We start from the raw sequence: 27,041 nt of genomic DNA on the forward strand, positions 1-27,041 counted from the left end.
TATCTTTGGTGATGGGGATGTCTCTATTTACCTTCTGGTCCAGTGAGGGTACCTTTCACATGGGAGATTTATTTCCTGCTTTCTGTAGACAAAGGTGGGGGTGGGAGGGTGGGATGTGGCAGTCAGAGTGTTCTTTTTGCATTGGCTATTTCTTAAGTAACTTTTATTTTAAAGTAATCAACATGCATGGGCTCCAGGGTGGCTCAGTTGGTTAAACATTTGACTTCGGCTCAGGTCATGATCTTGCAGTTTGTGAGTTCCAGCCCCGCGTTGGGCTCTGCTCTAACAATTCAGAGCCTGGAGCCTGCTTCAGATTCTGTCTGTCTGTCTGTCCTCTCTCTCTCTCTCTCTCTCTCTCTGCCCCTCCCCCACTTGCACTCTGTCACTCTCACAAAAATAAACATTAAAAAAAATGAGAAAAACAAAAAAAAACCCTTAAAAATAAATAAACAAATATTCAATACGCCAAAGTGGCACATTTTGGAGCAGTCTGCCCTTGGTCTCTCCACTAGGTTTGTTTATACCTTTAGGCCTCAGCTCGTATATTTGCACAAAGAAGTTCTGCCTGGGTGGTAGTTGTGCATATTTCTTCCAATTTTAAAATTTTGTGAACTGAACATACACTGAGAATGTGGCTTGGTTTGGGCCATCTAGAGCTGAAACAATGGAAAATAACAGCAAACCAGAGAGTCAAGGAAAGAAAAGCTAAGAACTGGCTCAGGGGTGATGCAACATTCTTACTTTGTTTGTAATGCAGCGTGTGAAACTGGGCAGGCCAGTTTCCTATTGCAGCCCTTGCAATAGGTTCATCTGGATTAGACTTCCCAGTTGTGAAGTGGTGGAATGAACTGTTACGCATTGTGTTTCAGTTATAGAGTGTGTGTGTGTGTGTGTACATGCATGCATCCGGTGCACGCATGCATGCTCTTTTTAAATAACCGGGTGAGGGAGGCGTGCCCATTTAAAAGATGCTGTGGCCTCTCCTCTTTATCACATCCACAGTTCTCCTTTAGATGCATTTCCTAACACATCTGGACCTCTCTGGCTGGCTGCGCCCCTTTCTCCTCAAACACCGTATTTCTCCATTAGCGACCGTATGCTTCTTATTTAATGGCTATGTTTACATTACTGGTGTGTTTTAGACTAAATTGTGCCCACCCTCCATTCATATGATGAAGCTCTAAGCTCAGGATCTCAGAATGTGTCCTTATAAGAAGAAGAAATTTGGACACACATAGAGACACCAGGGGCATGTGGGCATAGAGGAAAGACCATGTGAGGACACAGGGAGAAGGTGGCCATTTGTAAGCCAATAAGAGAGGCCTCAGAAAAAAAACCAATCCTGCTGACAGGTCGATCTTAGACTTCCAGCCTCTAGAACTGTGAGAAAATAAGCTTCTATTTGGTTAAGCCACCTAGTTTGTGGCATTTTATTACCATAGTCCTAGCAAACTAATACAAAGTGCTCTTCCCATCATGCCATCTCTCTGCTAAGATTCTTTCACATGCGGTTGTTTATTGTATGATGTCTTGGAATTAATGCCTGTCCTTTAGGGTCTTTGATGGAGTGGCAGAATGGTATAGAAAGTAAGAATTTGATGTGAGGCAGAGGGTCAGGATTCTAGGGCCGTATGACCTGGGGAAAGTTTCTTAGTCTTCCTGAAAGACAGAATTCTCTTGTAGAGTGTGGTTTGGGAGACTGCCTCAATTTGAGTTGCCAATTAGACAGATCAGTTAACTTTTCTTAAGGTTTTTGTTTTGTTTTGTTTAATCTCTAAAATGGCTATAATAATTCCTCTCTTGTTATGAAGACGAAATGAAGTGGTGTATATAAATCACTTAGCTCCGTACTTGGCACCTAAGAAATGTTTAATGAATGTGAACTTTTCAAATTAAGTAAGCAAATTAAAAAAATAATAAAAAGAAAATAAATTAAGCATTGCTAAAATGTCTTCCAGTTTTGTCGTTCTAGGGTCTGTAAATAGGCTTTGTTTCCCCTTGATTATTTTTCAACACAAGACCTCATCTGTGGTTTTCCCCAGCACTCCATACAAATTCCCACATTTGTTCATTCATCTTTTCAGTTAGTAGTAATTGAGGGATCACTTGGGGCTCATGCAGGGGAAGGAGCTAGAACTTCCCTCATGCTGCTCACAGTGAGGGGAGACATACGCTATATATAATGGTAATGTGGTATATAACAGTGTGGTGAGAGATCTCAAAAAGAAATGCAAGGGTCCTAACCTTGTAGGATAAGGAGATAGTGAAGATGGTCAATAAAGAGATAGTTTACTTCAGAGAGTAAGTTTACACAGAACCCTGAGGGGCAGGCAGAGACTATCCTGTAGAGAACGTGTGAGGGCAGTGGCACAGCACCAGCTGAAACTGAGACAGGACAGAGCATCTCCAATGTGTCTGTGGCTCACTGTTCATGTCCTTTTCCTAGAGAAAGTGTTTCCATCTCCCATTTCTCTACATCTAAGCTTGTTCAGGATTTTGAATAGCAGCTTATTCACCTTTTCTATTAAGCATTTTCTATTTGAAACTGCCTATTTCTTCTCTGAAACTCTAGTAGGAATTCCATATATACTGGTTTGGTTACATAATGAACTTTCAATAATAGAAGTTTGAGAGATACAGAAGCAGTGCCAGAGACCTAGGAATAAAAACAGAGCAGAAAAAATCAGTTCAAAAGGAATAGCATGGACATTAGCCACCGGGACCGGGTGTCTCTCTGTGGGAAATGGGAGGCAAATTCAATACCGTTCGGTTCCTGGCATAGGAAACAGACCGAGGGAATCAATCTGCACCTTTGTATCTGGTGGCATGCTTTTAGATTTCTTTGGGAACGGGAAAATTCTCATAACAGGTTTTCTGTGGTACACTGAGAATATGGCTTGAGAGACATTTCTATCTAATAAAAAGCCATTCGTTTACTTATCTTAATTCCTGCTGTTTCTTTATTTTTCTATGCCTGTTGACGATAGCGAACTCTTTGCTTGGCCCAGGTTGTAAAAAAGCTCCAGCAAAATAATCTAAGAATTTCAAACTTTAGTCATGCCGTTGTAACAAGGATGGTGATGGTGGGAAAGATGGTGATGGTGGGAACCATGGCACCTTGCCCTTTTTGCTTTTGGAACCCCTTTCTATATCCAGCATAATGGAGAAAGCTTTGAGTTTGGAAGCAGACAAGTTAGTGGCCCAATATATTTTTTTAAATTTTAGCAGATCAAAAGCAGGAGTACAATCTCTAACTAAAACTCATTGTTGAGTATGAAAAAGTACACGGTCTTTGTAAGAGGTGCTTAACAAATTTGCCTACTTGAATTTCTTTGAAATTTCCATGGGGCGCCTGGGTGGCTCAGTCAGTTGAGCATCCGACTTTGGCTCAGGTCGCGATCTCACTGTCCGTGAGTTCGAGCCCCACGTCGGGCTCTGTGCTGACTGCTCAGAGCCTGGATGGAGCCTGTTTCAGATTCTGTGTCTCCCTCTCTCTCTGACCCTCCCCTGTTCATGCTCTGTCTCTCTCTGTCTCAAAAATAAATAAACGTTAAAAAAAAAAAAAAAGAAATGTCCAAAGAGCCAAAGAAGTCTCAGGAAATTGAAGCAATTTGGCAGAGGTGGGTGGGGGGAAGCGCCAATTTCATAAACAACAATTGCAAATGATCATTTTGTATATTTGTGACCTGCTGGGCACTGTGCTTGATGACTGACATGTGTTCTCTCATTTCATCATCCCACTGCCTCTGTGAGGTGTGGGGGCCACTTCCCCCATTTCACAGGTTTGGGAATGGAAGATCAGGATCGTACGGTCAGAGAAAAGAGGAGACAAGCTTGAACTTAGATCAGTCTGGTTCCAGCAGGGAAGCCTGCCTCTAGTTCCGTGCTGAGTCCCTTAGTACCTCCTCTGTTCCGTCACAGAATGAAATGGAAGGAAAGAGAAAAAGATCCTTCGCCTATCCACCTTTCCTCCAGAGGCCACAAACCTAGTAATGGCCCCTTCCCTTCCTGTTGTCCTATCACACTGTGCAGGAAAGAAAATGGACTAGTCTGTGTTTCTGGTTCTTGTTCACTTTTCCCAGAGAAGCCCGTCTTGCCCTGACAGTACGACTAAAAGCATTTTGGACAGACCACACACTATTAAGCATTCATGGAAAGCCAAAAGTTGCATTGCACAGGCAAGTATGTTAAAGAGCATATCCAAATTTCCCTCTCATTAGTGTTCAGGAAGTTTCTAATGACAGGGCAGCCAAAAACAAAACAAAACAAAAAAACCACGTATACTCACCGACACTGATTATTCAGCTTCGTTATAAAAGACAAAACACAAAACCTCCCAAACTGCTGGTTCATGAGCATTCATGATAATCGTTGTGCAACCTGCTTGCAATAAGATTTCCAGGACTGAGCCAGATGTGGGGGGAAAAAACATTTTCCCAGTGTTTAATGTGGTGAGCTGGACAGAATGCCTTAATTTCACAAAAACTTAAAATATCTACTTCTATGAAGGGGAATAAAAGGATGAAAGGGTGCCTATTTGTAACTGGAATTGAAAATGCTGTCACCGTCTAACAATAATGACCAGTAATTTTATCCTGAAGAAAGTAAACCTTAGTCAGTTTTCCCATAGGACTCTTTTGTTACTTCTTTAGAACTTTGGAATGAAAATTGCACATATAAACTAGATCTATCAACATGTATTGGACTTTTTAAATAACTTTTTAAGTTTGAAATAATTTAAGAAATGACAAAAAAAAAAAAAATCACAGAGCTCTCATATACACTTTACCCAGATTTCCCCAGTGTGACATTTTACATAACCATAGAACATGATCAAAATCAGGAAAATGACATTAGCATAAAGCTATTAACTAAACTACAGATCTTATTTGGATTTCGTTCTTCTTTTGTATGTAATAGATTTTATCCAGTCTGACAGCCTCTGCCTCCTTCACTTGAAGGATAATTTTGTTGGGTATAGTATACATTGTTAAGAGTTTTGTTCTTTGAGAATTTTGAATATGTCCTCCTCCCGCTTTCAAGCCTCTGTTCTGATGAGAGGTCATGTTTTCATCTTATTTTGGTTACCTCATACATGATGAACCTTTTTTCTCTTGTGACTTCCAAAATGTTGTCTTGGATTTTCAGTAGATTGACAATGACGTCTCATAGTCACATAAGTGTTCATTTCTCTGTCCTTACCCCACTTAAAATTGGTCGAGCTTTTTGACATGGTTTTAATAAAATGTGGGAAATTTTCAGCCATTATTTCTTCAAATATTTTTTTCCTTTATTTTTTTTCTCTCTTGTCCACTGAGATTCCATTTACATGTATGCTTGTATACTTGTTGTCCCCCCGAGTCTCTAAGGTTTTGTTCATTTTTCTCCATTCTTTTTATTTTTCTTCTGTTCTTCAGATTGCATAGTTTCTATTCATGCATATATATATATATATATATATATATATATATATATATATGTTTAAGTTTATTTAGAGAGCGTGAGCAGGGGAGGGGCAGAGAGAGAACGGGAGAGAGAGAGAATCCCAACCAGGCTCTGTGCTGGCCTGATGTGGGGCTCGATCCCACAAGCCATGAGATCAAGACTTGAGCTGACACTCAAGTCAGCATCAAGTCAAGTCAGCTCAGGTCAAGTGTCAGTCAGACGCTTACCTGACTGAGCCACCCAGCCATCCTATTCCTGCATCTTTAAATCCATTGATTTTTCCGAAAGCTCAAATCTGCTGTTTATCCTTTTTAGTGAATTTTTCATTTCAGCTATGTGTTCTCTCCAGAATTCCCATTTGGCTATTTTTTTGAATGTCTGTATCTCTTTATTGCCATGTTACCGTGTCATACTTTCATTTATTCTTTCTGATTTCCTTTAGTTCGGTGAACATGTGTATAACAGATGCTGTAAAATATTTGTTGGTTAAGTTCATAATCTGAAGTTCCTCAGAGATAGTTACTATTGATTGCTTCTCTTTCCTGTGTCTGGCTCACATTTTCCTGGCTTTGTTCGTTTCTTTTATTTTTATTGTTGAAAACTGAACATTTTAGATTATATATTGCAACTTTAAATTCTCATCTTTCCTCTGGGAAGGTTACTGCTGCTGTTTGTTTTAGTGACTTCTTGAGCTGGTTCAGTGGAGTCTTCCCCTACAGTGTTCAGACTCTGATACTCTGATGTGTCAGCTCAGTTTTTATTTTTCATTCTTGTTTTTGTTTGTAAGCCTGGTTTCCTAACTATTGCCCCTGGGTCAGCATAGTTTAACTGTCAGGCAGTGATAGCTAAAGTTTTGCTTAGACATCTTGAACAAGTAAGTCTACCTTTTGCTGTTTAATCTGCATGTGGCCCGGGGAATACTTTCAAATACAGGGAAGTTACAAGTTCTCCCTGGTTTTTACTTTCTGGATTTGCAAGGCCTCCCTTTTAGTGAGTATTTGGCTAAGTCCTCTCAGCTTTCTTCTTAGGAGGTACAGCCTTGCATATATACACAGCCTTCCAGACTAGGAGTAAGTGGGTCAGAGCAAGGTGCTCTTTGCTCTGATCTCCTCCTCTCAATCTTGCTATTAAATTTCTGAACGGTCTGCTCTTTTGTTGGTCACCCCAACCAGTAAACTTCCCACATTGTTTGCTACTGTATCTTTATTGTTTTTTACAATTCACCTGGACATGGGATTTTCTATACTTTGTTCCAAATACCAGTTATCTCCTCTCTTCTTCAAACAGAAAGGCAATAGAGCTATAAATCCTCAGGGCTGTCCTATCTTCCCAACTAGAACTTCTATGCTGTGGAACTGGAGGACGGTAGGAACAGCTTCTTGCTATAAAATGTCATAGACGTCCAGGACTCTTATTGAGATTTAATAGATACACAACATTACCTTCATTTCAGGAAGGTTGTAACATAGTGATTCAACTTCTCTATATGTTATACTGTGCTCACCACAAGTGTAGCCACCATCTGTCACCGTATTATGCTATTACAATACTATTGGCTAGAGATTTAGTAGAGTTTTAAAAATAAGTGCCTTTCATGTGTTCTGTGTCCTTTGGTTAGTTTCCAGAGTTGTTGTTTATGATAACTCTGACCACTTTTATCAGTGCTTTCTGGAACGAGAATTTCCCAAGTTCCTCATTCTGCCATTTTGGCAGTTGGCACACCTCCATATTGAACTTTGAAGTGGAATCTTTGGTCAAGACTTTAAGACCTAAGACCTAAGATATAAAATACTAAAATAGGTTGTGCTACAGCCTGCCCTTTTACATTTTGAGAAAATCAGGTGAGCAAGAGCAGTGTTTAACTCTAAAACACCATACATACTTCACCGGTATGAAAGCTTAGAATAGTAGAGATGTGGGGAGGACTTTGAGATCAGAGTTTTGTGTTGTTGTTTGTTTTGGAGAGAATTGCTTGGAGTAGGATCCTTCTTCCTTTGGTGAGAGATCTGGAAGGAATATATCTCCTAACCCCCAGTCAACAGGAGGAACTTTTGGGGCACCTGAGTGGCTCAGTCAATTAAGTGTCCGACTTTGGCTCAGGCCATGATATCAAGGTACAAGCGTTCGAGCCCCGCCTCAGGCTCTGTGCTGAGGCTCTGTCCCTCAGGCTCAGAACCTGGAGCCTCTTCAGGGTCTCTCTCTCTTTCTGTCCCTCCCCTGCTCATGCTCTCTCTGTCTCTCTCTCAAAAATAAATACATATTAAAAAAATAAAAAAACAATAAAAAAAGAGAGGGGACTTTAAAGAGACTACTTGGGAAGTTTATCAGAGAGTCTAATATGGTCTCCTACATAGGCTGGCGTCTCGTCAGGCTTGAAAAACATAGAGGGACACAGGTAGCAGAATGGAGTGTTTCTTTGGGAAGGAATTGCATTCTCAGTCTGTTGAAGAAAAGAAAGGAAATAGTTATAAGTATTCTCTGTGGGCTAAAGAACCATGGGAAAGGATTTTAAGTCCTATACAAGGGGGTTGCCTGCTACAATGAAAGAACCTCAGAAGACCTGTGGATGTAAACCACAGGGTGCATGGGGGCTTCGAAGAAAGTGCAAGCCTTCAGCTAGAATAGAGATGCATTGCTACATGCCAGGGAATACAAGGAAGAGATCTCAAAAGTTGAGTATCTCAGGAGAAATCACCAAGGCATCTATTTACGAAAAGAAAGATCAGCTTTAATATGTACCAGGCCCAGAGATCACAAAGCCTGCTTAGGATAGTAGAGTGAAGTAAGAACTTTTTTTTTGCTTTTGTATCTTTGCCAGCCTTCTCCAGCCACGAGGGGTTAAAAACCAGAGTTCACGAGTTAGAACGATTAGACTCTAGACAGGGAGGGAGAGAAGTCTATGACCTTACCTTTCCTTATACTCTAGTTTGGGGAGGAGAAAAACTTCAATTCTAAATCAAGCCTAATTTTATTGAATACATGGTCCTAAAATTTTCATTTCTAAATTATATATGTTTTAACAGAAACATTCTGAGGCTGACTGAGGTTTCACCAAGGTAGGAGAAGACTAGCCCTGAATGGATTTAAAAAGCAAAGGAATGTTGCTCTAGGATTAAATGCCATGAGTTTTGCTTGTTTAATATCTGTTTACCTCTTAATTTCTAACCTAATAAACGTGGATAGTTAGCTATCATAAGCATATTTTCTGCCTTTAGCTTTAACATTGGGAGTGCCTCTGTCCAGGTCTTGCCGCAGGATACAGTAGTAACAGTGGTGGCGAATAGTTAGGTGATGAGCGCAGTGATTATGAGTGTCATTGCTAGGAATGACAAGAGGAAATAAAGTTGCTGACACCAAACTTTGGGTGCCAGCACACATTTCCTCTAAACATTTTGAGTACTACTCTCATCTGTTCTGAAATATCAGTTCTGCTTTTTCGTAAAAAAAAAAAAAAATCAAGATTGATATTTAACATCCCTTGACGTTAAAAATAGGAATGAAAGAGAAGGATATCAAAAGAGGGTGCAGGTACTATTTCTGTGAATCTCCTTCATATATAAAACTGACGGTGTGTATTATTCATCCATCCATCCAATAAATATTTATCCTGAACCTACTATATTTTCGGCACTGGTCTAGGCATTAGGGATAACTCTATGAACAAGATAAATGCAGTCCCTGACTTTATGCACCCCTTAGTTTTCTCAGGAAAGTTGAGCGAAAGTCCTGAAGGAGAAGTACAGATGTAAATGGAGTCAGTAATAGCAGACCAGACATACCCTGAAGGTCATAGAAAGCTTCTCTATGGAGAAGTGACAGTTAAGTGACAGTTAAGCTGAGTCCTGAAGAATGGGTGACTTGGCCTCCCCTCTGTTTCCAACCTCACCATTAACCAGTTACTCATCTCTCAGTTCCTCAAACTGGAATGCTATATTCTAAGCCCACTGCCTCCCCTCCCTCCAAAGCTAGCTGTCTTCCAGAGATCAGACTTCAGATTATTTTCTAGTTCTGCTTTTTGCTCATTTCCATCATTTTATACACCTCTAATTCTCATCACTTCATTTATTTCTTGGATTATTTGTTTTCTGACTGCCTCTAGAAATGAGAAAAGGGAATGTAATATATCTAGCTCATTCACTTTCACCTCTCCAGACCCTGGAATAGTGCTTGACACATAGGACTTATGCCTTAAATATTTGTCGAATAAATAGGTGGAGGGAAGTGGTAGGTTACAGCCCTGAGTGGACAAGAGTATGACACCATTGAAGAAAGGAAAGCAAACAGTATGGCTATACTGAAAAGAAAAAGGGAGGGTTGTGGGATAAGACAGAGGAATTTGATAGAAATCATCTTGAAGTCATTGGACCATTAATTTCAAACTTCCATTAGTGGGTCATGAAATCAATTCAGTGGGCTGCTACCAGATTTAAGCACATGGCATAGAATTAAAATTAGGATATACTGGTCTTTGTAAAACTGTCAAATTTGCTTCCATATTTTATTTATATGTGTGTGTACATACATTTGGGTATTGTGACATAAAAAGGTTTTCCTACTGTGGTTTGCCATAAATAGGTATGAAAGCCACACAATAGGTATGAAATTGAAAGATTTCTTTTTTTTTAAATTTTTAATGTTTATTTTTGAGAGAGACAGAGCATGAGTAGGGGTGGGGCAAGAGAGAGAGGGAGATGTAGAATTTGAAACAGCTCCAGACTCTGAGCTGTGAGCACAGAGCCCGACTTGGGACTCAAACCCACAACCGTGATATCACAACCTGAGCCAACGTCAGACGTTCAACCCATTGAGCCACCCAGATGCCCCACGAAATTGAACAGTTTGAAACTTTAGAATGAAAGAATAGGAAATCACTGAAACTAATTTTAAAGTTTATTTATTTATTTTGAGAGAGAGAGGGAGAGAGATATCGAGTGGGGAGGGGTGGGGGGGGAGGGGACAGAGGATCCAAAGCAGGCTCTGTGCTGACAGTAGAGAGCCCAATGCAGGTCTCAAACCCACAAACTGTGAGATCATGACCTGAGGCAAAGTCGGAAGCCCAACCAGGAGCCACCTGGGCACCCCTAAGAATATTTTTATAGAGGAATAAGTTTCAAGATTACTTTCCAACTCTAGATGTTATTCATAGAGAGTGTTGATGCTTTTAGCAACCTGTGAGTATGAAGTACCCAGCTAGGCTGCAGTTATTGCCACCACTAGGTTACCTTATGTTAATTAAAGGCAGAAGCTATGCTTTATTCACCATTGCATTCCCAGTGCCTAGCAAAGACCAGGTAGATGATCTCTTTTGTGAAGCTACTGTTTGTGAATTGAAAAGCTGTGGACCAGCAGATGCTCTTCTGCTATGTTACTGTAATTAGTATTTTTTTAACATGAAAATTTTGGTGAGAATGACTACCATGGTCCTGTTAATATTTCAAGGTTCCACTATGGATAGTACCAAGTAAAAAGTGTATAGGGCTACAGTTTCATAATACACAAATGGTCTGGCTCGCCATTTGCTTCCTAGTGCTTTGCATAGTACAAAGTGTATTATAGGCATATTGTAGGTATTTGTTGAATGATGAACCCATCAACATGTTGATTTTCCAACAATAATTACAGGAAACAGTGCATCTTTCAAAGTAAATGTATAGTTATTAGTCTATGTAATCTTGATCTTAAAAAGGAAACTTACAACACAAAAGCAGTAAAAATGAATATTTCTGTAAAAAGTCAAGAAACTCAAAAAAGGTGATAAAATATAATATATACCTAAAAATGGGGAGGAGAGAAGAAAAGAATGAGTTCAAACTGGAACAACCATCAACTTAATTTAGACTGCTGTATGAAGAAGAGGATATATACAAAACTAACAGTAATCCAAAATCAAAAACTACTAAACATGTGATGAATAAAGAGAAAGTTAACTCCAGATATATCACTAAAGAAAATCAACAAAACATAAAAGACAGAACGATAAGAAGGAATCCAAAAAAATCTTCGGAAACAATCACAAAACAAATAATAAAATGGCAATACATATTTATCAACAATTACTTTTAATGTAAATAGACTAAACATACCAATCCAAAGACATAAGGTGACAGAATGGGTAAAAAAAAAACAACACCTATCTATATGCTGCCTACAAGAGATCCATTTTAGACCTAAAGACACCTGCAGATGGAAAGTGAGGGGATGGAGAAACACCTATCATGCAAATGGATGTCAAAAGAGAGCTGGAATGGCAATACTTAACATCAGACAAAAAAGACTTCAAACTTGTTTTTTAATGTTTATTTTTGAGAGAGACAGAGTGTAAGCAAGAGAGGGGCAGAGAGGGAGACACAGAATATGAAGCAGGCTATGGGCTCTGAGCTGTCAGCACAGAGCCAGACGCAGGGCTCGAACTCATGGACCAGAAGATCATGACCCGAGCTGACATCAGACACCTAACTGAGCCGCCCAGGCGCCCCAACGAAATAGACTCTAAAACAGAGACTGTAACAAGAGACAAAGAAGGATACTATATAATATTAAAGGGGACAATCCAATAAGATGTAAAAATTATAAATATTTATGCACCTATCATAGGAGTAACCAAATACATAAAAGTTACACATAGAGGAACTAATCTATAATAATACAACAATAGTAGGGGACTTTAACACCCTCCTAATATCAATGGATAGATCATATAAGCAGAAAATCAACTAGAAACAATGGCTTCGAATGGTACACTGAACCAGATGGACTTAACAGATATATTTAGACCATTCCATCCCCAAACAGCAGAATACACATTCTTTTCAAGTGCACATGGAACATTCTCCAGAATAGGTTGCATATTATCCCACAAAACCAGCCTCAACAAATTCAAAAAGATCAAAGCCATACCATGTGTGTTTTATGACCACAATGCTATGAAACTAGAAGACAACCACAAGAAAAAATCTGGAAAGACCACAATACATGGAGGTTAAATAACATGCTACTAAACAGTAAATGAGCCAGGAAATAAGAATTAAAAAGTACATGGAAGCAAATGAAAGTGAAAACACAATGGTCCAAAACCTTTGGGATACAGCAAAAGTGGTTCTAAGAGGGAAGTTTATAGCAATACAGGCCTATATCAAGAAGCAAGAAAAATATCAATATAACCTTGCACCCAAAGAAGCTGGAAGAAGGACAATAAGCAAAATCTAAAACCAGCAGAGGGAAGGAAATAATAAAGATTAGAGCAGAAATAAATGATATAGAAATTTAAAAAGCAATAGAACAGATCAATGAAACCAGGAACTGGTTCTTTGTAAAAAAATTAATAAAATTGATAAACCTCTAGCCAGACTTATCAAGAAAAAGAAGGAATTCAAATAAATAAAATCACAAATGAGAAAGGAAAAAAAAAATCACAAATGAGAAAGGAAAAATACCCATAGAAACAAACAATCATAAGAGACTCTTATGAAAAAGCATGCCAACAAATCGTACAACTTAGAGCAATGGATAAATTCCTAAAAACATATAAATTAACAAAACTGAACTAGGGAGAAATAGAAAATTTGAACAGACTGGTAACCAGCAAAGAAATTGAATCAGTAATAAACTCCCAACAAACAAAAGTCCAGGATTTTATCATTTTATCAAACATTTAAAGAAGAATTAATACCTGTTTTTCTCAAACTATGCCAAAAAACAGAAAAGGAAGGAAAGCTTCCAAATTCATTCTATGAAGCCAGCATTATCCTGATACAAAAACCAGATTAAAAATCACTAAAAAAGAACTGTAAGCTAATATACCTGATTGAAAATCCTCAATGAAATACCAGCAAATTGAATACCTTGAAAAAAAATCATTTACCATGATCAAGTGGCATTTATTCCTGGGTTATAAGGGTGATTCAACATTTGAAAATCAATCAACATGATATATCACATCAGTAAGAGAAAGGATAAGAACCATATGATCACTTCAATAGATGCAGAAAACGCATTTGACAAAGTAAAACATCCATTCATGATAAGAACCCTCAACAAGTGGGTTTAGAGGGAATATACCTCAACATAGAGGCCATATAGAAAAACCCACAGTGAACATCATTCTTGATGGGGAAAAACAGACCTTTTCCTCTCATGTCAGGAAGAAGACAAGGATGTCCACTCACCATTTCTATTCAACACAGTACTGGAAGACCTAACCTCAACAACCAGACAACAAATAAATAAGGCATACAAATTGGTAACGAAGAAGTAAAACTTTCACTATTTGCAGATGACATGATACTATATGTAGAAACAAAAGACTCCACCAAAAATCTGCTAGAACTGATAAATGAATTCAGTAAAGCTGCAGTATAGAAAATCAACGTGCAGTAATCTGTTGTATGTCTCTACACCAATAATGAAGCAGAAGAAAGAGAAGTTAAGACAACAATCCTGTTTACAACTGCACCAAAAATAATAAGATACCTAGGAACAAACCTAACCCAAAAGGTGAAATAATCTGTACTCTGAAAGCTATTAAAATATTGATGAATGAAATTGAAAACAACAGAAAGAAGTGGAAAGATATTCCATGCTGCTGGATAGGAAGAACAAATATTGTTAAAATGTCTGTCCTACCCAAAGCAATCTACAGATTTAATGCTACTCCTATCAAAATACCAACAGCATTTTTCACAGAACTAGAACAAACATTCTAAAATTTGTATGGAACCACAAAAGACCCTGGCTAGCCAAAGCAACCTTGGGGTGGGGGGGGAGAAAAAAAAAAACACAGTTGAAGGCATCATAATTCCAGACTTCAAGTTATGTCACAAGCTGTAGTGATGAAAACAGTACAATACTGGCACAAAAATAGACACATAGATCAATATAACAGAATAGAAAACCTAGAAATAAACCCACAGTTGTGTGGTCAACTTATCTTTGACAAGGTAGGAAAGAATATCCAATGGGAAAAAGATGGTCTCTTCAACTAATGATGTTGGGAAAACTGGACTACTTTCTCTTTTTTTAATTTTTTTTTAAAGTTTATTTTTGAGAGAGAGACAGCACGAGTGGGGGTGGGGGAAGAGAGAAATGGAGAGAGAGAGAGAGAGAGAGAGAGAGAGAGAGAGAGAGAGAGAGAGAATGAATGAGAATGAATCCCAAGCAGGCTCCACGCTTTCAGCACAGAGCCCAATATGGGGCTCAAACTCACAAAATCATGAGATCATGACCTGAGCCAAAGCCAAGAGTCAGGCCACCCAGGTGGCCCTGGACAACTTTCTTACACCATACACAAAAATAAATTCAAAATGTATTAAAGACCTAAATATGAGACCTTAAACTATAAAAATCCTAAAAGAGAGCAAAGGCAGTAATATCTTTGACATCAGCCACAGCAACTTTTTTCTAGATAGGTCTCCTAAGACAAGGGAAACAAAAGCAAAAATAAACTATTGGGACTACATCAAAACAAAAAGGTTCTGCACAGCAAAGGAAACAATTAACAAAACTAAAAGGCAACCTACAGAATGGGAGAAGGTATTTGCAGATGACATCTGATAAAGGATTAGTATCCAAAATAAATAAAGAACTTAGAAAACTCAACACCCAAAAGACAAATAATGCAGTTACAAAATGGACAGAAGACATGAACAGATACTTCCCCAAAGAAGACCTACAGATAGCCAACGGACACATGAAAAGATGTTCATCATCACTTACTATCAGGGAAATGTAAATCAAAACTACAATGAGATTATCACCTCACACCAGTCAGAATGGCTTAAATCAACAACACAAGAAACAATAGCTGTTGGTGAAAATGTGGAGAAAAAGCAACCCTCTTGCACTGTTGGTGGGAATGCAGACTGGTGCAGCCACTGTGGAAAACAGTACGGAAGTTCGTCAAAAAGTTAAAAATAGAACTACTTTAGGATACAGCAATGGCACTACTAGATATTTACCCAAGGAATATAGAAACACTAGAGGGAGGCATGGAGCCCTGTGTTTATTGCAGCATTATTTATTTATTCATTCATTCATTTATTTATTTATTTATTTATTTATTTATTTATTTATTTATTTTTAATATATGAAATTTATTGTCAAATTGGTTTCCATACAACACCCAGTGCTCATCCCAAAAGGTGCCCTCCTCAATACCCATCACCCACCCTCTCCTCCCTCCCACCCCCCATCAACCCTCAGTTTGCTCTCAGTTCTCAACAGTCTCTTATGCTTTGGCTCTCTCCCACTCTAACCTCTTTTTTTTTTTTTTTCCTTCCCCTCCCTCATGGGTTCCTGTTAAGTTTCTCAGGATCCACATAAGAGTGAAACCATATGGTATCTGTCTTTCTCTGTATGGCTTATTTCACTTAGCATCACACTCTCCAGTTCCATCCACGTTGGATTGCAGCATTATTTATAATAGCCAAGATATGGAAACAGCCCAAGTGTCCATTTACACAATGGAATATTATTCAGCCATAAAAACTATGAAATCTTGTCATTTACAATGAAATGGATGGAACTAGAGAGTATAATACTAAGTGAAATAAGTCAGAGAAAAGACAAATACCATATGATTTCACTCATATGTGGAATTTAAGAAACACAACAGATGAGCAAAGGGAAAAAAAAAGAGAGACAATCCAAGAAACAGAATCCTAATTATAGAGAACAAGTTGATGGTTACAAGAAGGGAAGGAGGCAGAGGGTTAAGTTAAATAGGTTATGGGGATTAAGGAGTGCACATGTCGTGGTGAGCCTTGGGTAATGTATGGAATTGTTGAGTCACTATATAATACACCTGAAACTAACATAACATTGTATGTTAAGTCACTGGAATTAAAATAAAAACTTAAATTTAAAAAAAGAAAGTTTGCATGCATTGAGAATTTATTTACTATGGGACAGGCACCTTTCACTATACTTAATTCATCCTCACTACGCCATTGAAGGTAGTACTATTCCCATTTGTGGCAGAATACACCAGGCCTTAAAATGTGAAACTGGAGTTTGAATCAGGGTCTTTCTAATCCCACATCCAGTGGTGTTTTTACCAAATTATGCTGCTTCAATGAAGAGAATAATAGGATTTTCCCTTGGGCATTGAATCCCTGATAGTAGTCCCCTGGCATTACCGTACAACTGCATGGACTTTGCAGCTTCTGGAGGGGGAAGGTGTATCTCTCAGGGATTATGACTACTGCAGCAGCATAAAAACTTCATGCTCTTGGAGCTTCAGGTGGCTGATCAATGTGCTTGAAAAAAGAATTGCCATTAAGAAATTGCTTCACTTCTAAGGGGTAATGATATAAGGGAAACATAGATTGTTAGACTAAGAAAAGTGCAGGCAATTTCCATGCTCTATCATCCATAAGAATATGTTCCACCAGCAGCTCTAGAGTATGAGCTGTATTCTGACTGGGGACCTAATGTAGGCTATCTTGAATTTGATTGGCGTGAAAGCAGTAGCCATTAAGTCATTGATGATCATTTTAAATAACGTGTCCTACGATCTCGCGGTCCGTGAGTTCGAGCCCCGCGTCAGGCTCTGGGCTGATGGCTCAGAGCCTGGAGCCTGTTTCCGATTCTGTGTCTCCCTCTCTCTCTGCCCCTCCCCCGTTCATGCTCTGTCTCTCTCTGTCCCAAAAATAAAATTAAAACGTTGAAAAAAAAAATTTTTTTAATAAATAAAAAAAAAAAAAAAATAACGTGTCCTAGAAATAGCTCAGAAAATCCTGACAGTGGGAAGGGCTAGTTAGGATCGTACCATCTGATACATATATACATATTTCCTATATAACAAATTCAAATATAAATACCAGGTCATCCTAGTAGAGTGTTGCCTGTATCTTCTTATGCTGTTGTTCCTTTAACATGAAATGTAGTTGTAAGAATACTTAGAGCCTAATCAGAGGCACAGTACAGTATGGTGGTAAATAAATAATTATGTTTGTATGATGTTTGTAATGTGAGGATAATTAGGGGAAATAATAAGCAGGAAAAGAGAAACTTATCCTAGTATGGATTAAGAGAATGAAATGATGCAGAAGATATAGATAGAGATGAGGAATATGCAATTTGTGGATTAAAAAAAATGAACTTTTACTTGGCTACAGTGTTTTTGTATAACTGGTCTTGAAAGTTGTTTCTCTTCTAAAAATATATCCATCCATTTGTTCATTCAACAAATATATATTAATTGGCCATATGTACCTACGTAGGGGCTGGGAGTATTACAAAATAAAATACATAAAAGATCTGCCTCCATGGAGTTTGTATCCTAATTAAGTGAGAGGGGAAATAGACAAAAAACTAGATAATCCATGTTAGATGGCAAAAAAAGAAAGGTTTCCACCATTTAAAATAATACGGTCAGGGGGTGCCTGGGTGGCTCAGTCAGTTAAGTATCTGACTCAGGCTCAGGTCATGATCTCACAGTTCATGAGCCCTGCTTTGGGTGAGCCCTGCTTCTCTCTCTGTCTCTCTGTCTCTCTGTCTTTCTCTGTCTCTCTCTGCCCCTCGCTCGCACCCTCTCTGTCTCAAAAATAAATAAATAATATAGTCAAGGAAAGCTTTACAGGGAAGATGATACTGTAGTAAAGATCTGAAAGTTACTGACAAGGCAAGTAGATCCAACCAAAATAACAGACAGCTAAGGCAATTAGTGATTGGGTAATATTATAAAAAATTGTATTTGGTTTAAAATAAGCTAATACAAGATTAAGTTTATAGTAGTTTATAAAATCAGAATGATGGTTTGCCTTCATCTTGGTTTAAAATGCTGGCTACATTTTTATCAGGAAAATGTATTATAAGATCAGGGACACTTGGGTGGCTCAATCGGTTAAGCTTCCAACTTTGGCTCAGGTCATGATGTGGTCTCTGGGTGATGATGATGTGCCAGTGTAGGATTATCAGTTGTAACCATCGTCCCACTGTGGTAGGAGATATTGGTATTGGGAGAGACTGTGTATGTGTGGGGACAGGTAGTTTATGGGGAAATTTCTGTACCTTCATTTCAATTATGTTATAAATTTAAAACTACCCTGAAAAAATAAAGCCTTTAAAAATAAATAAATGAATGAATAAATAAGTGCTATTCTTTTTGCTTAAGAAATGATGAAGGAAGTGAGTTTAAGAACTCAAGGGCACTTGATGAGATCCCATCTGTATAAAAAATTAAAATCCTTTCTTTTCCTTTGTACTCTAAATATATGATTATGCATCAGATAGTCTGGAAGGATGCACATCAAAATAAAATCGTGATTACACTTTATTCTTTATTTGCTTCCATAGTTCATGTTCATAAAATTGAGCATGAGCTATTTTTTATAATTTTTAAAATGTGATGTTTAAAAAGAAAAGAAACACTTTAAAATTTTTAAATGTTATTCTGAAATTAAAACATTTTAGAATGTACATATTAATCATAAATAACAAAGGTATTTGAAAAGCTGTTCCAAATTAGGTATGACATATAGAATGCTAAGATATAAATATATATTGTTTTATAGTCTCAAGGGAAAAAAATCTATGATGGAAGAACAGATGTTCATTGAATAGTTTATTTGATTTTAAATAATATGGAGTAATTGTAGGAGAAAGCAAAGTAACGAAAGCATTTTTTCACTGAAATATTTTTTATTCAACTGCTTCCAAATTAAACTGGTATTTTAGAATGAATAATTTTTTAAAAAATGTCAGCACTGAAGTTGAAATTCAAGGTGAAATATATATATGTTATATATTTAATATATATGTTATATATGTATAAATATATATTAACATTATATATGAATAACATATGTTACATATTATACATTAATATATACATATACATATATAATATATATTAATAACATATATATTTAATATATATTTATAAACATATATTTATAATTTTTTAATGTTTATTTTTGAGAGAGAGAGAGAATGCACATGTGCATGAGGGAGGGGCAGAAAGAGAGGGAGATAGAATCCCAAGCAGGGTCTGCACTGTCAGCACAGAGCCTGACGTGGGACTTGAACTCACAAACCAGGAAATCGTGACATGAGCTGAAATCAAGACTTGGAGGCTTAACCAACTGAGCCACCCAGGCACCCCAACATGAATGTTTCTAAAGCTCTTAACAAATAGCTAAGGTAAAAAATGTTCCTTTTTTAGCATGATTTTGTGTAACACTGGCCCAATTGAGAAAACAAACAATGGGATGTGGCTTTTTAGTTATAAACACTACAAAAATTATTTTAATTTTTCGTAAGTTCAATGAATTTCTCATAAAATACTTGGCAAATGAAGAAAAAAATTCTGGACTTTCCTAATAATTACTGACAGGATACATTTGAACAAATAAATATGGAAATTAAACAGTACTATCAAAATATGTTTATCCTTTCCCTAAGTTGTGTGTGTATGCTCAGTCGTATAAACAAATGGGAACTCTATCTGGTCCCCTTGGGTGGACTTTTACTCCCTAAGGTTCATATTCATCATCATATAAATCTTAGAATTGCATCCAAGAGGAAGCTTAACAATAATGATTATTTATTTTTGTAGGTTTTAAAGAAGCTAGAGTACCAGAGAAGACCTTTGAAGTGTGAAGAGATTTTCTGTAATTGAAACCAAAATGTCATTTATAGATCCTTATCAGCACATTATAGTAAGTCATTTACTGTTTATAAATCCTTTCTGGGAGGGAGGCAGATATATTTCTGTGCACGAGTATTGCTTCTGTTGGCTAATAAAGTAAAGCTCTATGGCAACTCCTGGACTTTTCATGAAACTCATATAAACTACAAACTCCTATAACACATGATAAAAGTAACTCATTTTTTTTTCACTGTAAGAGGTACTTGGAGGGGGGAAAAATACCAAAACATGTGTAACAGTACAGAACTTTCATGGAACAATAAAAAAATGTAGTTACCACTTAGCAACTATCAGTCTGTGTAAGTTCAACCCTTCACATGAATTGGTGGAGAGAAGAAAAAAGAATTATTGAATTGAAGGCTACATTCTGGTATGCTGCGCCAGGGTAATGCATTCTATACTTTCCCTTAGGTAGGTATAGTTAAACCAACTCTTGTATGAGTGGTTAATTATCAGGAAAGAGTTGAGTCATTTCAAATTTTAGTATGAATTTTCCAAACTCAGTTGGAAGTACTCACCTTCTCTTCTGATCAGAGAAACAAAGGAGCAATTGTTTTGCTGAATTCAACACTTGAGATCCAGTTAGGTTAGGTTTATATGGACTAAACATAGTTTTTATGGATTTTAAGGAATAATCCACAGCCTTATTATTACTTAAAATGAAGCACTGTTCTCTTACTCTACATCCTTCTCTAGCTACCATCCTCTCTCTCTTTCCCTGCCTGGGTAGCTGTGATTAACATATTACAGTTGTTTTCTAGTGCTTTCTTCTCCTCCATTCACAACCTGAATCATTAAAAACTGGACTCAGCTTTCTCACTTCACAAAAAGAAAAAAAAAAATCCATCGAGGGCCTCTTTTGGCTCTGAATTCAATGGACTCTTCAGTACTCCCCCACTCGTACTGGTCATACTTTTTCTAAAACTCCTCTCAATTTTCTGTGGTTCTGTTTCCGATTTCCCTGGTTCTGTTTCCTATTTTCTTGCAATAGGTTCCTTCTTAGTTTTCTTTGCAAGCTGTTCTTCCTGTTGGAGTCTTTTTTTTTTCAATTGAGGGGTGACATAAATAAAGTGCATAAATCTTAACTGTTCAGCTTGATGGATATTAACCTATATATTCACTCATGAATATATAACCTATATATTCCACCATCATCCAGATAAAAATACACAGCATTAGAGGTAACCCAGAAGAGTTGTTCATGTCCTTTCCAGTCAATAAACCCCACAAAGGTAACCAATGTTTGACTTCTATTACCACAGATAAGTTTTGCCTGTTTTTGACCTTCATATAGATACCTGCATTCAACGTTATATCTGTGAGATTCATTCATGTTGTTGTGAGCAGCAGAATTCCACACTTTCACGTTTCAATTTTCATATCTGAATATACTACAGACTATCTAGTCTCCTGATAACCATCATCCCCTCACTGAATGGTAGCAGTGCCTCTACTGTAAATCAAGCAGCCATATGTGTGTGGCTTGATTTCTATTCTGTTCTATTGGTCTATTAGTCTTTGTTATATAATACCAGTTATATGTCCATCTGAATTTCTGTAGCTTTGAAATGTGTCTTCTGTATGGTAGTGTAAATCCTCCAACTTTTCTTCTTGAAGATTGCCGTGGCTATTATCAGTCTTCTGCATTTCCGCATAAATTTTGCAATCAGTTTGTCAGTTTACACACACACATACACACACACACACACACACACACACACACACACACACAAAACTGCTGGAATTTTTAATGGCACTGTAATGATTCTATAGACCAATGAAGGGAGGGATGGCATGATAACATTGTTGAGTCTTCCAACCCATTAATAACCCATGAATCTAATCCAGATGAATGTTATTTAGATTATCTTTAAGTCTCTCTGGAGTGTATTGTATTTTTCAGTAAAAAACCTTTTATAGTATCCCCACTTGCCTGCGGTTTCAGTGACCTGTGGTCAGCTTTTATACAGAAATAGATGATCCTCCGGATATATTGTCAAAAGGTCAGTAATAGCCTAACACTGTGTCACAAAGCCTGTGTCATTCACCTCACTTCATCTCATCACGTAGGCATTTTATCATCTCACAAGATCATGGGAGGGTGAGTCCAATACAAGACATTTTGAGAGAGAGAGCACATTCACATAACTTTTATTACGGTTTATTGTTATTTTGTTCCATTTTATTATCGGTTATTGTTAATCTCTTACTGCATCTAATCTATAAACAAACTTTATCATACAGACATATGTTTAAGAAAAAAAAACAGTATATAGAGAGTTTGTACTATCCATGGTTTCAGGCATCCATGGCTGGAGTGGGAGGTGGGGGGTGGGATGGGGATGTGGGGTTGCTTGGAATGTATCCCCTGTGGGTAAAGAGTATCGTCCAAGTAGTTGTTGCATTTATATCAAAATGGAATCAATTTTTGTAGATCCAGTGAACTTACTGAATTTCTTTATCAATGTTCCATATACAACAGTATATTCCATTTTAAAACTTTTGCTTTATGAATTATGAAGATATGTTATTAGTTCATATAACTTCTGAATGTATATATTTCTGTCTAATTGATGCTTTATCATTAGGTCCTTTTTTAATCTCTACTAATAACTTGTTCTAAATTTTACTTTGTCTTTTATTAATTTGAACCCTCTGGTTTCTTTGATTAGTGTGTGCATCTTTTTTACTTGCAATTTATATTTTTCCTTATATTTAAAGTGTAGTGTTTGTAAAAGGCATACAATCAGTGTTTAAAATGAGATGATTGATTCAAAGACTCATGAAAATAAAATACAATCATAAAATGAGATGATCTTTGTTTTCTGAAATAGTCTCCTACTTTCCCAATTCTGATTTTCTATAGATGCATTTCAACAATGAAGGTAGGTTCCTTTTGTTATTTTTCATACTAATTGAGTTTTTATATCTAATGCACAGATTAATGTTTCTCACCTTACCATTTCAAGAGTGGTGGGTAATTTCTATCCCTTTCAGAGAATTTAACCAAAGTGTTCACTCTTCAACTTAAACCTGAAATTTGGCACTAGAGACTGAAAACGAAGAAGGAAGATAAGGTTAAAGTCTATAACCCTGAGCTTGAGACAAAAACCAACAATAACTATGAATCCTAACATTTGGATTTTCAATTCATTCTACCTCTAAATCTATCGCAGTTTTTTTTTTTTCTGAGCACTTATTATTTATTGAATGCCCATTGTGTACCACTCCCTGTCAGTTGTCAGTAGGCACTGGGGATGCAAAAGTGAATCAAACAGAGTCCCTGAACTGAGCTTACCCAAACATTTATTTACACGCTAACCATAATATTTAGGAAGGGCTCTGAGGGGCGCCTGGGTGGCTCAGTCGGTTAAGCGGCTGACTTCCGCTCAGGTCATGATCTCGCGGTCCGTGAGTTCGAGCCCCGCGTCGGGCTCTGTGCTGACGGCTCAGAGCCTGGAGCCTGTTTCAGATTCTGTGTCTCCCTCTCTCTCTGCCCCTCCCCTGTTCATGCTCTATCTCTCTCTGTCTCAAAAGTAAATAAATGTTAAGAAAAAATTTAAAAAAAATAGAAAGGGCTCTGATAAGAGACAATGACAATAACTAAAAAAATAAATAAAAAACTAATAAAACTAATAACTCAGGGAATAACTAATAATTGGAATCCTTCTGAAATTCCTAGAGGGAGTGACACAGACCTGAAAGTTTAGTAGAAGTTAAGTGAAGAGGGAGAAAATTACTTTTCTGGATTGGAAAAAACAAATATGAGGTAGTGTGGCGATGAGAAAGTTCATTTAAGGAAGTGAAAGAAGTTCAGTACGGTTGGAGTGTACTACATTTCAGAGAACATTGTTATTTCAAATGACCTTCACTCTTCTACCTAATCTGACCAGGCTTTATTACTGAGCGTCATACAGTCCTCACCTGTCTCTTGTCAGATGACCTGTGAACTGGCCATGTAGTTTCTTCTTCTTCTTTTTTTAAATGTTTATTTATTTTTTGAGAGAGAGGGAGGGAGAGAGAGAGAGAGAGTGGGGGTGGGCAGGGGCAGAGAGAGTGGGAGACAGAGAATCCAAAGCAGGCTCTGCCCTGTCAGCTCAGAACTTGATGCGGGGCTCGAACTCAAGATCTGTGAAATCATGACCTGAGCTGAAGTCAGATTATTAACCAAACTGAGCCATGCAGGCACACCTAGTTTCTTCTTTTAACATGGCAGAGTATATTTAAAAATAAAACTGCATCTAGATATTTTAAAACTCATTGCTGTCATCTTTTCTCTCATTTTAACAGTAGCTAAATACTTAGGCCATAGTCATTACCTATGTGGCATTTCATATGATGAAGCATGCAAACCACATACCTGTATCACAGTTTTCATGACCTTTCCCAGCTTCAGAGTGGGACAGTTAATTACTATTCCAACTTATATCCCCTTTACAGGAAGAGGACCCCAAGTGCTTTATAATTTTGTTCTTTCTTCTTGTTCTTTCTGTGTATGTATGAAAAAGACTGCGTGTGTATGTGTGTGTGTCTGTGTAAATTGTTTCAGTGGCAAAATTCCCTGCTCTAGTTTTCGAGATACTTTTCAAAATATGTAAGTGGGTATACTCAACACAGAACAACTTTAGTAAAAAGGAAAGATGGGGAAAATTAAGTCAGCTAACTTGTAATGAGTGGTGTCAGACAGGCTAACACAGTTTTGGCTGCCTCAAGGCACAGAAGATTGGCCTTATTTTCACCACCCCTGTGATGCAGTGGCATGTTGGAGAATCCCGTAGGCTGATGCAGCAATTGACAGCCAGCAAGTTTTCTTGCTTCCCATAGTGCTGGCTTTTAAGAACTTGGTAGAAAATGGAGTGATAAACCTATGGCAGAATTCAGTTTCCATATGTTTACAGTTGTGAGATTCTTTCCAACCTGAAGGATGTTTGTGTCTCCAGGATTTATTAAAATTCTTTTGGACCAAGGAGACCAATTTTATAAGAATAGATCAAGTATAAAAGATTTATAAAAATTTCCAGCTTTTTCCTCTGAAAATGAGTCATTTCCTGGAATGAAAAAGAATCCACAGTTCTTCCCACCACCTATTAGCAATGGGGGGCCACTGTCCCACTTCCACAGAACCTAAGGTTGTCCTCCCATGAGAGACAGTCAACCACATGGGTATGCTAGCATGACTGACTGCCTGCTAAATGCAGGGAGCTTTGAAAAACATTATTGTGGGATGACTGGAAACTTTACCAAGAAAGTGGAAAGCTATTATTCTCGATTATTATGGTAACATTGTGGGGGGGGGGGCTGGGTAAGTTGTCAAAGAACTAGTATTCTACTGCTGGTTCCTGTCTTTAGTTACGTGCTCATGAGCACCTCAACTGAGTTTTAGCCGCTTCGTGTGGAAAACAGTATGAATGGTACCTGCTGTGTCTGCCTCACAGGGCTTTTATAAATAGTAAGTTGATATGTGTACAAAGTATTCTCTAGACACAGTAAAGACAGGCATTTCCAGCCAAGGGACCTCAGAAGGTAAGATACTGCTACTGAGAAATCAAAAATATAAAGGTGGCAAAATTCCTATTGTAAAAGCCTAGCACTGGGCAAAACTAATAGTTTTTATGGCAAATAGCATATTTTGTGTATGTGAGCACTACCAAGTTCTAGAAAAGTGAAAAAAGGATGGGTAGCGATAAGCTTCTAATCTTTCCCTGATACCAGTCATTCCCTATGGTGCAGTCTCTGGCAGTTTCAACTTAAAACAGGGGGGTGGGTGGTTTACTAGGGTACTCATCCTTCTCAGTGCTCTGCTCAGTCTCAGCCTCCTCCTCTCTGGATCAGCAAATGCCCCTGTGGCAAAACCATGCTTACCTCTCTGGTTTGCTGTGCTCTTTGACTTTTGATCTCCCTCCTGGTAGTTAAGGCCTTTCTATATTGTTAGTTCTTTGTTCCTGTATTAGTCAGTGTTCTCCAGAGAAACAGAATCGATAGGACATAGAGTCTGGATTTAGCTTGTAAACAAAAGAAATTTATTGCTCAGAGTTCTGGCGGCTGCAAAGTCCAAGATTGAGGAGCCAGCATGGCTGCATTTGGTGAGGACCCTCTTCCTGGTTTGTAGCCACTCCATCCTCATAAGGTAGAAGAGGCAAGGAATCTGTCTAGATTCTCTTTCATAAAGACGCTAATCCATTCATGAGAGTTCCTTATACCTCCCAAAGCTCCCATCTCCTAATCTTTGAGGGGTTAAGATTTCAGCAAATGAATTTTGGGGGACACAAATATTCAGACCATAGCAGATAGATCTAGATATGGAGATTTATTTTGAGGAATTGTGTCATGTGGTTATGGAGGCCGTGAAGTCACCCATTCTGCCATCTGCAAACTGGAGACCCAGGCAAGATGGGGGTTTAATTCAGTCCAGTTCTGGAGGCTGGAGAACTCAGGGGGCTAATGGTATAAATAGCAGTCTAAGGTCAGGAGAAGATAAAATGAGGGGTTTCAGCTCAAGCAGTGAAACTCGGAGAAAAGAGGCATATTCCTCTTTTTGTTTTGTTCAGGCCCCCAACAGATTGGATGATGCCAACCCACCCTGGGAGAAAGCAATCTACTTTTCTGAGTCCCCTGATTCAAATGATAATGTAATTTGGAAACACCGTAACACACACACACACACAGAAGTAATGTTTAATCTGAATACCCCAACGTCAGTCACAGTTACTTTTAGGAAAACCTTTACCCGCTTTGTAAAACCTTATCCAGTTTTCAGTTATTTTCTGTGGGAAGTGGTAATCCGGATTGTTTAATCTGCCATTATCACAAGTGGAGTTCCCCATTACTTGAAATTGGTAGTGCTTCTGCATAATCCCCAGAAGAGAGAGAGAGTGTGATCTTGACAGAGTTTTGCAGATGGCTAAATTATCCCTCCAACTTGACATTCGATATTGCTCTATGTGAAATT

The 27,041-nt window shown here is 37.9% G+C and overlaps 1 protein-coding gene across 3 annotated transcripts in view; it reads left to right on the plus strand.

Annotated features, from left to right (window-relative positions):
* PLA2G4A (phospholipase A2 group IVA) overlaps positions 1-27,041 on the plus strand; it is a 160,918-nt gene that overhangs the window by 12,448 nt on the left and 121,429 nt on the right. For all 3 annotated transcript variants that reach the window (XM_040446617.1, XM_040446618.1, XM_040446620.1), the window contains exon 2: positions 20,000-20,102. In XM_040446617.1, coding sequence (XP_040302551.1) covers positions 20,070-20,102 — 33 coding nt within the window. In that variant the 5' untranslated portion in view covers positions 20,000-20,069. The remainder of the gene's footprint in view (positions 1-19,999; positions 20,103-27,041) is intronic.

The sequence above is a fragment of the Herpailurus yagouaroundi genome, unplaced genomic scaffold (genome assembly GCF_014898765.1).
Source record: "Herpailurus yagouaroundi ecotype Mexico unplaced genomic scaffold, PumYag 195, whole genome shotgun sequence".
NCBI classification, from domain to species: domain Eukaryota; kingdom Metazoa; phylum Chordata; class Mammalia; order Carnivora; family Felidae; genus Herpailurus; species Herpailurus yagouaroundi.